The 12,156-nt window shown below is 47.0% G+C and overlaps 2 protein-coding genes across 8 annotated transcripts; both read right to left on the bottom strand.

The window, feature by feature from the left end:
- Nucleotides 1–1,801: 1,801 nt before the first annotated feature.
- Nucleotides 1,802–7,210, bottom strand: CMC4 (C-X9-C motif containing 4). The gene is made up of 3 exons (XM_053374737.1): nt 7,055–7,210; nt 5,837–5,904; nt 1,802–3,024 (listed from the first exon to the last, which is right to left on the bottom strand). The coding sequence occupies exons 2-3, from the start codon at nt 5,892–5,894 to the stop codon at nt 2,855–2,857; spliced, it is 228 nt and encodes a 75-aa protein (XP_053230712.1). The 5' UTR covers nt 5,895–5,904; nt 7,055–7,210; the 3' UTR covers nt 1,802–2,854.
- Nucleotides 7,135–12,136, bottom strand: MTCP1 (mature T cell proliferation 1). 7 transcript variants are annotated; one of them, XM_053374734.1, is made up of 6 exons: nt 12,048–12,136; nt 10,674–10,809; nt 7,811–7,992; nt 7,512–7,682; nt 7,349–7,401; nt 7,135–7,241 (listed from the first exon to the last, which is right to left on the bottom strand). In XM_053374734.1, exons 3-5 carry the CDS (start codon nt 7,925–7,927, stop codon nt 7,354–7,356), a joined length of 336 nt encoding a protein of 111 aa, XP_053230709.1. In that variant the 5' UTR covers nt 7,928–7,992; nt 10,674–10,809; nt 12,048–12,136; the 3' UTR covers nt 7,135–7,241; nt 7,349–7,353. The 7 variants fall into 7 exon arrangements, 6 of the variants coding, with proteins under 6 accessions (XP_053230709.1, XP_053230707.1, XP_053230705.1 ...); XM_053374732.1 differs by having other exon boundaries at nt 10,674–10,812; nt 12,048–12,132; XM_053374730.1 differs by lacking the exon at nt 12,048–12,136 and adding an exon at nt 11,919–12,028 and having other exon boundaries at nt 10,674–10,812.
- Between the last annotated feature and the right edge of the window lie 20 nt (nt 12,137–12,156).

A 12,156-nucleotide genomic window follows, 5' to 3' on the forward strand; every position in this document is an offset into this window, starting at 1 on the left:
GATGTCCTTATTCTGCACACCGCGTCTACACTGAGCTATCCACAGTGATGCCAAGGTCCTCTTTCTGGTCAGTTACTGCCAGTTCAGATTCTGTTAAGCCTATATGTGAAATTAGGATCCCTCCACCCTATGCATCACTTAACACCTGCTTGCATTGAATTACATGTCATTTCAATGCCCATTTGCCCAGTTTTTAAGGCTAGTTTGGTGTTCTTTGCAGTCCTTTTGCTTTAATGACAATTTGATGTCTTCAACAAAACTGGCTGCCCCACTATATAGTTTTTGAACAAGTTTAAAAGCAGATCCCAGTACAGATCCTTGGGGGACTCCACTTTCTACATCCCTCCAGTGAGAGAACTGCCCATTTGTTCTTACTTCCTGTTCGTTAACCAGGTGCTGATCCACAAGAGATCCTCTCCTCTTATCTCCAGTTGTGACACCCGCACCCACCAATTTGGCTTCAGAACAAGTTAAGGTGACCGGAAAACCTAGTGACTTCGTACAAGTGGCTTGCAGACTGTGCCGCCTCCCACTTTTAACTAAAACAATAACATCCTTACACAAATCCTTGCCTGGGAGTAAGTCATTTGAATTCAGTGAGGCTTGCTTCTGAACAGACAGGCTTAGAATTGTGCTGTATGTTTCTGGGTTAACATTAACCAGCTCCCTGAACTGAACAGTACCTGTGAAAAACTACTTTATCTCAAGTCAGAATTATGGTCTATCGTGCACAGGATGTCTTTCCAAGGGTTCAGGCAGCTGTCTGTCATTTGCTTCCTTTAATGAAATGCCATGGATTTAATCTGGGACCTTGTGCATGCAAAGCAGATCTCACCAGTGAACTATAGCCCCTCCACAAGCAATCTTCAGTATTTACCCTCTATACCTTCTTTGTGAAATAAACATGTAATCACTACTGTAGTGGCTGCATGCGTGGTACAGGTGAAATCTGAACCAAGGCATTTCCTTATTCAGAGATTCGGCTGTTGACTACTGTGGCGACAATAATCCTCTGATCCTTGCTCACTACAGAATTTCTCACTACAGACTGAGTTAGTTAAAATGTAAGTTTGACATCATACCTACTCGTTTTGTAGTGAGCAAGGATCATGAAGGTCTATTGTTACCACAGTTATCTTGCAGCATCTGCCTACTACTCACCAGTTAGGTGTATCTAGCAGGGGCTGCCAAACTGGTCTACAAACCTCATTCAGGCGGTCTGAGGTGTGTTTATTGATTTGTACTGAAGATGGGAAACAGCATATCCATTACGTTAAATATTTATATTGATTTCTTTAATTGCTTCTTTTATTTCTTACATTTTACGGCAATTTGAATTTATGGGATTCAAAATGTATGTAAGAGAAGCAATAAAGTTTAAAATCATTTAACAGAATACATTAAAATTGCTACAACCAGCAGAACAGTCATTAAGTCCACCAAGACGCTCAACAATTTCCAAGTTATCTGGGTGGGAAGCTTGGAAAGCACTTGTATACAGTGGTACCTCAGGTTATGAACTTAATTCGTTCCAGATGTCTGTTCTTAACCCGAAACGGTTCTTAACCCAAGGTGCACTTTTGCTAACGGCGCCTCCCGCTGCTGCCACCGTGCGATTTCCCTTCTCATCCTGGGGCAAAGTTTGCAACCCGAAGTACTACTTTCAGGTTAGCGGAGTTTGTAACCTGAAGCGTCTGTAACCCAAGGTACCACTGTATAGGATTGCAGCCTAGGAAAGGCAAGACAAGCGAGAGATGTTGTAGGCCATACGTCTTAAAAACCATTCTTACAGTTCTGAAAGTATGTTCAGATAGTTTATTTTATTTTTGCAGCATTAAAGTTAAATATTTCCAACACAGATTGTTCCACTGGTTTTGGTTATGCCTGCTTATGATGCACACAGAACATTGCAGTGGTCTTGAAGTTACTTCAACACTGAGAGGTACTAGATTGAACACAGAATAGTAACAGGGTGGTCAAAATCCTCTGAGATGTGTTCAGGAGGGTCTCAACTGGGGGGAGAGAGGTGCTACAACCACATTCCAATTGAAATGAGGCTTTGCTCACACAAGTTACAGAGTGGGGGATTTTAAAAATACCTCTTCCACCACTCTGGTTTTCCAGAAAGTGACTATTGCTTTGCAAAGGCGGAGGGGGAGAACACACCACTCTATAGCTATCCCTGAAATCAGCTGCTTCCACAACAGCATTCACATAATTAAGCATTGTGCAATTGGATTTGAGTGCTACTATATCTACAGTCCAAAAGAAGAAGTGGTATGTCCTGTTTTGCAGATAAGGAAACAGAGGCACGCAGGTAACCTAACTATTGCCCAGCCAAAAAGAGGGTAAGCCCGAGTTCTCTGGAGCTTTAGTTGCCAACACTTCATACAACTGCACAGCAAAATGCAGGAGCACGACAAGGACAACTTCTGAAAGACTGGGAAGTGCTGACTTCACGGGAGTACAGTTTCTGCATCTTAAGGATGTTATTCTGTGTCTAACAAGGTTGTTTAAAAAACTTAAGATTCCAGCATAAAGGCTGCTTGGACTTCACTTTGCAGTGAAATATTGCTACTCCTGATAATAAAAGTAGATGACGTTGAACATTTACACATCAAGTTAATTATACTCCAATCTAATCCACAATAAGGCTACAGTACTGACACGTTTTGATAGTAGAACAACTAGCAGCTCTACCCTTAACAGACGGGCCATTGTTCTCTGGCTTCTGAGAATGTCCGAAAGAGGAGCTGCCTTGCACCTCGTGTCAACGCAAGCGGTGCAGATGAGGTATTGTGCAGCAACGAAGTTTGCAGGAATGTCTTCCACTCCCCCAGAGGTTAGTACATCCTCAGGGTTTGGGGGCTTGAAATCCGTGGGAAGAGGGTACCTGCTTCTCTCTCTCTTTTTCCTGCAACTCAAACCCTGAGCAGGAGATGGATCTGCCCTTGGGAAAGCGGGCACAACATCTTCTCATCTCCTGGAGGACGGCTTCACATTTTGATTCCAAGTAGTTGTTGGCTGTGGGAGATGCAGGGGACAGGAAGCAGAGCAAATAGTGAGCAAGCTGCAAAACAGGCACATGAGGGTTCCCGCACAGAAAGCCACATTTTGAGAGTGTATGCTCACCTTAGGCTACTCCTTCCACCTCCTACTGAAGACATTCCTCACATTTCACATTTATGTATAAAAGTGAGGTCTCTGCTATTCAATTTCCCACCTAAAGCACCTTCGTGTGGAATAATGAAAGGATTAGGGGAGGACTAGTACCTCTGATAGGGACGCGGGTGGCGCTGTGGTCTAAACCACTGAGCCTAGGGCTTGCTGATCAGAAGGTTGGCGGTTAGATTCCCCGCGACGGGGTGAGCTCCCGTTGCTTGGTCCCAGCTCCTGCCCACCTCGCAGTTCGAAAGCACATCAAAGTGCAAGTAGATAAATGGGTACTGCTCCAGCAGGAAGGTAAATGGCGTTTCCGTGCACTGCTCTGGTTCGCCAGAAGCAGCTTAGTCATGCTGGCCACATGACCCGGAAGCTGTCTGTGGACAAACACCTCCCTCGGCCTATAGAGTGAGATGAGCACCGCAAACCCAGTCGTTTGCGACTGGACCTAACGGTCAGGGGTACCTTTATCTTTACCTTTAGTACCTCTGATGGGAGTAATTTGTCCACCTTTGGTCCCCACCCTGCACCCAGCTCTCACCTGTGGCTCCTAGAAGCTGTCAGCATGCGACAGCAGCCTCAGCCTGGGACCGGTTCTATTGGCTGGCTAAACCAAGTGAGGGTAGCTAATGGGCCTCAAGCCCTCAGTGAGTTAGGGACTTTGCCCTGCATGCAGAGACAGGCTCCAGTGGATTGAGTGGATGAGACCAATAGTGGGTCCCGTGGTCAAGAAAGCTGTTTCTGCTCATGCTGTAGAGGGAAGTGAGGGGCAGATGGGGCTTGTCAACCTGGGGAGGCAGCTCACCTAGTAGAAGGAAAACTCTGATCCTAAACCTCTGCTGCTTTGTGATATATCTTCAGGAGTCCCTAAGATGGCTGGATAGCACCTTGTATCCCTCCTTCCAGCAACTCCTGCAGCCAGGATGGTGCCAAACATATTACTTTGCTTTTCTTTTGACCACATAAGTGAGGCCAAGAGCAGGGTCCTGCTATCTGGGCAGCCCAGGACCTCCATACACACTGCCCAGGGTTGCACCCCAGTGCTGCTAACACAGCGGTTTGACTTAACCTACAGAGGCGCATTCCACTGTCTCTCGAGACAGAAGCATGCCATTCTCCGCACAAGAAGCACTCTGATACAATAAGGCAGTATCAAGCCAGAAAGCACATTTTGCAATGGCCCTTGGTCAATTTCCAATACAATATTTCTGGTTGATCTGTCACCTAAGTAATTTGAAAGAATCCAAACGCAACACTTTTTATGAGGACCAAGTGACAAGCTTTTGAGAGCCCCAAAATTCTTTTTTAGGTTGGGTATTCATGTAAACCAGTAACAACCAGAAGAGCAGGGGGACAGGTTAAAACATGTTTCGTTACATGGTAAGATGGGAAACCCCTGCAGCCTGTAACATCTTTTCCAGGTTAGTCTTCCTTTTGAATACTAAGACACAACTGGTAGGACTGTATCCCAATTCAAATGAAAGGTTAAAAATCATTATAACAGTCCTACCAATTGTCTTTTGATAAGATAAGAGCAAAGCAACAGGAGAGCTTTGCCCTCTCAATGCTCACAGAGCATCACTGTCCAATGTAAGCACAGCTGAGGACTTCAGAACCTTCTCCTACAATTGTCCACCTACAGAGCACTAAGGTTGTTACAAAAGGTTCCCAATGGGAAGAGTGTTGGAATAAAAAAAGACATTTTCTTTCTCCACAAGCTCAGAGTATCTGGATGGGTCCAGGTCTTTGTGAACAGAGACTAGCCTTAAACTTGAAAGTATCATTTATTTCAGAGACCGCTGGTCACTTACTTCAAAACCAGCACATTTCAGAACAAAAACATAAGAGGGATGTTCATTCTTTCTGTTTCAAAAACACTTCGCCTTTAGCAGTTGGCTTGGAAGATGACTCGGAGGGACTGTACAGCACATACAGAAGATCTCAGGTTCAATCCCTGGTATCGCCAGTTAGCAAAAATGCCTCTGTCTGTCAGAGACCCTGGAGAACTGCTGCCAGGCAGAGTTTACAGCAATAATGAATGTTCCAGGTCCCCTCCAGATGCTGCTACCTTCAGAGGTAGCAATCAGAGAGAGAACATTCTCTCTGGTGGTGCCCCACGAGTACCATGTTGGGCTCGTCCCATTCACTTGAGTTTTTAACAGTCACTATAGCACATCAAAGTGCAAGTAGATAAATAGGTACCGCTCCTGCGGGAAGGTAAACGCCGTTTCCGTGCACTGCTCTAGTTCACCAAAAGCGGCTTAGTCATGCTGGCCACATGACCTGGAAGCTGTACACCGGCTCCCTCGGCCAGTAAAGCAAGATGAGCGCTGCAACCCCAGAGTCGGTCAAGACTGGACCTAACTGTCCCTTTACCTTTACCTAACTTCTATTGGTTTGCTTCTATTTTATTTTCTTACTGCTGATTAATTTTTGCAATTTCAAACTATAATCTTACTGAACGGCTTGAAGACCCAAAAAAGGCAGGGATGGGGAACTTGCAACCTGCTGGATGCTGTGACCCAGCAGCATGGCCCAATGGTCAGAGATTATGGGAGTTGGGAGTTCAGCAACATCTGGAAGGTCACAAGTTCCCTATCCCAGGTATAATCATTTTTAATAGTTTTTCTTTTTTTCTTTTTAAATGAAACAAACCCAAAACAACGCAACATACCTTGCAAGCATTTCTGGATTTCACAGGCATATTTCTGGCAGGGGTCTTTCTGAGCCATGTCTGTGGAATTAAAAGAAGAGGAAAATACAACTGTATTTAAGAACTAAGGGAGTGAGTTAGCAAGGCATCTCCTAACAATCCTGCTCACTGGCAAGGCCCGCTTTTCTTGCACAGCAAGGACTGATCCCTTTCAAGCACATCCAAGGCTACAGTCCCAGAGCCCTCTGAAAAAGTGTCTCTGCCCAATCAAGCAAACCAGTGTGGAATACAATGTCTCGTGCCCTCCCATGTCCCCCAAAATTTGGTCAAAGATGAGACAAGAAACACCTATGATTGCTTCGTTGGTCTAGTAAGGTCCAGGTTCCTCCCTACCCACCCCTGCCATTTCTAGGGTGACACTTAGGACTATAGATGCATCCTTTTCATTGTGGATTCTGCACTGAGAATAGGTTGGACTAGAATATTTCCAAGGTCCCTCTATGAGCAGCAGCTTGGACTAGAAGGCCCCCTGAAGAACCACCGGGGGGCAGGGGGAGAGATCACCAAGTAAGCACTGACGATGCTTGTTGAGGCAGGGTTCTCCCCTCTGAGTCAATGTCTTGCATAGCATGAAGGGGGTGATGTAACTTCTGGCAACGCTGAAGCAGATTAGTACAAAGGTGGGGAACCTGTGGCCTTCCACAGATGTTGCTGCGCTACAACTTCCATCATCCCTGACCACTGGCCATGCTGGCTGGAGCTGATGGAAGCTGAAGATGCCACAGGCTCCCTCCCTCCTGGATTAGTAGAGCAACGAACCACATTTGCAACATTCTGAACTGCTGAACAGCAAGGCGGCTTTTCAGACCAATTTAACTCAGCAAGAATGCACAGGCCACCCTGCTGGGTCAGAACAATGTTTATCCCACCCCACAGTAAGAGCCCTGCCAAAGGCCTACCAAGCCCCACAGTGACCGCGGTCAACCATATGCCTTCCGGGAAGCTCACAAGCAGGACATGAGGACAATAGCCCTCTTCTGCTTTTGCACCCCAGCAATTGGTTCAGCATCTTGTCCCCTGTAGTGGCTTCCCAGCCGCTTCCAGGGAACTAAACATGGAGAGAACACAATGGCAATCGCTGTGCCTTGTTGCGGACCCCAGCAATGCCCAGAAATCGGTGCCCTGACTATATTTCCAGTGGAGGGCAGCAGGGGGAGGGGGGTGTTCCATCCTGCCTACCTAGAACTCCCCCTGTTATTTCAACTGGCCGCGGCACTCTTCTTCACTGCCTGTCCTAATCTCTTGGGTGGCAGCACTGCCAAGAGAGCTGCCTGCCATGCTCCACCACAGAGGCAGCGGCTTTTTAGTGCTGTGAGTTACCACATAAAAAACAAAACAGGGAGACCATCCTAGAGTCACACAGCTCCTGAAAGACAAAAACCAGCATTAAAATAACCGCCATGAGTGCAAAAAGTAAAGAGAAAGGAGGAAGGGGGCGGGGGAGACTGAGAGTGGGAAAACAGCAGAGCTCACCAGATTTAATCACTTGGGAGGAGTTTCAGCAGCAGCTCTTCCACTCCCATGATCTGCAAGAGACAAAATAAAACTTTCGTTGCATCCCAATAAGATGCTGGGTCATCAGTGCTGGAGTCACAGCTAAGCAGCTTGTATCTTTTTTTCCTGCCTGGAACCTTACCATTAAATGGTGTTCGATGTTCCAGATGCGAGAGTTACTGTCCCGGTACTGCTGTCCCTCTGAAAGCTGCCACATGTGGGGCAGCTGGGATGCAGGGAGATGGCTGGGGCACACCGCCTGGCCCAGGGGGACCCGGACTCTCCTGATCCGGGCTTTCACTGTATCTGCCTCCTGGGTGGAGAAGACACACAAAACAAAACAAAAACGGGAGGTGGGGGGGAGAGAACATGAGGTGTTGCTAAAAGGCTAAAACCAAAACACCAAGGCAAAAGGGTGCTGAGAGTATTATTCCTGCTTACCTCTTCTGATGCCACCAGCCATGTTTTCTGGTTCTCATCACAGTAGACGCCTATGCGCCGCACCCAGAGGCGGACTGGTGGGGCTCGGGGATCACCACCTTCCTCTCCTTCTGCCATGCCCCGTTTCTCTTTCTAGGAATGCCCTCCCTTGGCTCCCATTCTACACATGGTCCCCTTTGTCTCTGAACAAAGACATGGGATGAATTGTTAGTCCTGAAAAGAACCAGCACTGGGCATGGCAGCCAGGTGGAATGCAACTTTCCTGAACTGTGAGAAGCATTTATTATTATTGTTATTCTTTTAACAGAAGGGCGGGGAATGCTGGAAATGTACAGCTGCCACAGTAAAACAGGAAGCTGTCTTGTTGGTCTATCTGAAGTCAGACCATTGGTCTATCTGGATCAAATCCTGAATGCACCCACCTTTGCCAAAATGGAGCCCCCCCCACCAAGATGTTTTGGACTATGATGGTCATCAGACCCAGGCAACACAAGATGCCAGTGGCTCCCCATGGTCACAGGCTTTTCCAAATCCTATCTGGAAATTCCAAGGACCTGGGATCTTTTGCATGCAAACCAGGTGCTGCATGACCCTAGGGCCTCATGAAATTCTTTAGGAAAAATACAGCCTGCTTGAAAGACTCACAGCAATCTTTTTGGATGAAATGTGCTACAGAATCATGAACTTGGAGCTGTTTAATGGGACCTGCTGTCATCCAAGTTGGCCATAGAGTACTGAGGATGCATGCTGCACAGCTTTCAGCAACTAGTGGCCTGTGGACGGAATGTGGTTTGCAGATGACTTAGCAAATCCGTATCTATCCATTTGCTTTCCAGTCTTTTCCCCCATTTTGGTTCCTCTGTTTTCTTCTTTCACTCAATTCTCCATTCCAATCTGTAGCATCTTCTATGAAAGGGGGGTGACCTCCCCCCACAACATACAAACTTGGTCAGTTTCCTCCACAAAACCTGGATGTTAAGATGAAATACAACCGCTGCCAGTTCTCTCCTTTGCTCTTGCTCAAAATACTGCAAGTACTGGAGAAGCTAGAAGTGCAAAACTATGGAAATTGTGAGGAGCAAATTGGCTGAGTCCCACCAACCCTGAGTACTAGAAGTTCCCCTTTCCCTATTTCAATTGAGTTGTTAAGCAGTGGTCACTGGCATAGGAAGATGAACATTATTTCAGCAGGGAAAGTCTATTCTACTTGGCAACTCACCACAGAACCCATGGTAAGACAAGTTAAAACCCTTGTATTGGGGCAAAGCTTTGTATAAAAAGGGTGATACTGATAGTGGAGAGGAAGAAAAATTAGAATAGCACCCAGAAGATAGAATTTGGTTAGTTTCACATTTTGGTCATGATGGACACTGTGAAGGCTGGAGAATGCACAGGTGCTTATCACAACTCACGATATGTGTGTACGGAATCACTCCTCAATAGTGTGGGAAGTGCGGCAAGAGACGGTGTGAAAGGAAAGACAGCAGATTAAGAAGACAAAAGCACATAGTTTTTCTGAAGCACAGCAGGAGCACCTCCTTTCTAGCGAATTAAGCCCCTAACTACAATGATGTCTTAAGCCAGGGGTAACCAACATGGCGTTGCTCTCCAGATGCAATGATGGCCACCAACATGGGTGACTTTAAAAGAGGATTAGACAAATTCATGGAGGAATAAAGCTATCCACGGCTACTAGTCATCAGCCAGATCCAGCAGGATGTTTTTATACATTGTTGGACTCCAACTTCCTGTCAGCTCCAGCCAGCATGGCCAGTGGTCAGGGATGATGGAAGCAGTAGTCCAATTAGCATCTGGGGGACCCCATGCTGGCTACGTCTGCTCTAAGCTGAAAGGAGAACAAAGTCAGGTTCACATGCTAACATTCTAGGAGTATAAACGGAGGTTGTGGTGATGTGATTAACTACTTTGGCACCAGCCCTTGAGAAATTTGTATCCACAGCCACATCACTGCAAAAGATGCATGAAGAAGATCGAGGCAGGAGGCTTCCCCCCACCCCCAAAATGACACAGCCAGTATAATTCCTCCAGCACTCCACAGGTATCCTTGGAATCAAACTGCTAAGCATACTATGTACTGTAGGGGGCTCAAAGCACACACAGACTAAGAGTCAGCGCACGCCCTTGTTGCACGCAAACTGTATTGGCAGTAACCCGCCCCTCCAAAAAGTTGACATGGGATCAAGATACTAACAGAGCCAGCTGGGACCCACTTACTCAAAAGCCCACAGTTTTCTTTAGTGATATAAGTGCCCAAGCTTTCGTTTCTGCAGCAAACTTTCCTAACAGAACAAAGTACTCTTATTTCGTCATGGGACTATGTTCCACTTTGACTCAGAGAGGAGACCATGGCCAAGACTGGTGGGTTTTCCCCTCCCCCTACACCTGGGGGGGTCTTCCAAATAAGTTTTCTTTCCATGTAGATAGAATCACAGGGTTCAGCGTGCCTTGTTGCAATATTCCCCAGCAAGTTCTATTAATATCATCAGCCCCTAAAAGTGAACAATTTTCATATGAAGAGAATGCGGCTTAAAAGTCTGTTTGTGCACAGCAAAGGTGTTGTGAGAGGGTGACCAATGTTGTAACTGTGCCACCAGAGTACGCAAGCCCTATTGTGACCCTCACGGTGCTCTTTCACTCCTACAAGCAATCATAATATCTGTTACAAAGACAGGCAGCCACCCCCAGAACTGGAAACAGCCACTAATTTCCCCAGCATTTTCCCTCATCTGCCGAATCCTGCTTGTCAGAGGAAACAAAATAAAAGTAAATAAAAGATCAGCAGGAAACATTACTGACTAGAAGATAAAACAACAGCAACCTCTCTGGGTCAGGAAGTGACTACCTGATCTATGATGATGTCTTGTCTTTTAAGCCTCTGTTCCAAAGCTGAGCCTTTCACAACTGAATTTCTCCTTCATCACCCTCCAGCCAACTGCTTATCAGGTTACCAGAATGCAAAGAGGTGTGGCCTTGTACAGCTACTGCAAAACAGACACTGATGAAACTACCTTTTACAAGACAAACAGGAATGCAATTGGTGACGGCAGAAGGGTGGTAATAAACCTGAACTACACAGAAAATCAGCAACCAAAGGAGACTGTAGTTTCCACAAAGCAGTTGATTATTGCAAATCATATCAAAACAACTGCTTAATGAAATGTACAACATGAAGAACGAAAGCCTTGCCTTTCACTACTCCTTCCTACAAGTTGCTAAAATCATGGTCAACTTAAATGTGCAAAATTAAGAAACTTCTTCCCCTCCCCCCGTCCTTGCTCCTGATTTTGAGGAGTATCAATGTAACAGAGACAGTAGGCAGTTTCTGGCCCAAAGAAACTCCACCTAGAAAAGCCTCTTTCTAAGCAGTAGAAGACCAGGAAGAAGGACTTGCGTATCTTTGTTGAGGTTAAGCTTCCTGGACTCAGGCCAGATGCGTAAGTAACAACAGAAATCAATTACATATTCCCAATGTAATGTCAAGAGTGAGGTCTTCTGGGGAAAGGGCCCCTTTGGAATATCCCACTTGGATTTCCACCGGCAGAGCTCTTATACCTTAGCAGCCAGAAATCCAACAGGCAAATCTTCACTCGTTGCTGCAGCACTATCCTAGAAGCTACACCTCTTGAGTTTTTGCTTGCCACACACACACAAAAACCCACAGGAAAGTAGCCTGGTTGATCTAGCAGGAGTAGCTGCTGAAAAGAGAACATATTCATCTGCATCCTCTAGGTTGCCAGTCAGTTCCTTCCTACGTTCATCACCTTCTTCTCCCCCCCTTCCCCATTGAAAGAAGCTCTGAGCATCATCAGTACGAGACAGGCAGAAGCTCTACAGGTCCAGCTTTACCTAGTGCAGCGGAGGAGCTACGCCTGTTGAATTTCTGCCAGCAACGGGAGCTTGGCTACTTCCCTAATCCCAGCTCACCCAAAGTTCCCCCCTCCTCCTTCTCTCTTCCACACACCCCCACTATCCAGGGGGAGTCTCCATGGCAACATGGCCCTGATTTGCACGCAGAAAGATCTAGCACCCCACACCGCCTCCCCGGCGAGGCATGCCTCGTCCCGCTCGAGGAGTAGCCGGGCGCTACCTGGCCGCCAAAGTGGAGCTTCTCCGCCCTGCACTCGGCGGGTCTCCCTCTCCCTCCCGCTTCAGCCCCTCAGCCCCGCAGGCGCGCAGCTCTGCCCGATGCCGACGCCCCCCTTCGGGCGGAACCGACCTGGGCCAGCGACGCCAGCGGAACCAAAGAACGCTCCTTGCGCGGGGCTAGCCGGACACTTCTGCGGACGGACAGGAAGTCGGCGTTGTCCAGGAAACACCATCTCCCT

Source organism: Podarcis raffonei, chromosome Z, assembly GCF_027172205.1.
Source record: "Podarcis raffonei isolate rPodRaf1 chromosome Z, rPodRaf1.pri, whole genome shotgun sequence".
In the NCBI taxonomy this organism is placed as follows: domain Eukaryota; kingdom Metazoa; phylum Chordata; class Lepidosauria; order Squamata; family Lacertidae; genus Podarcis; species Podarcis raffonei.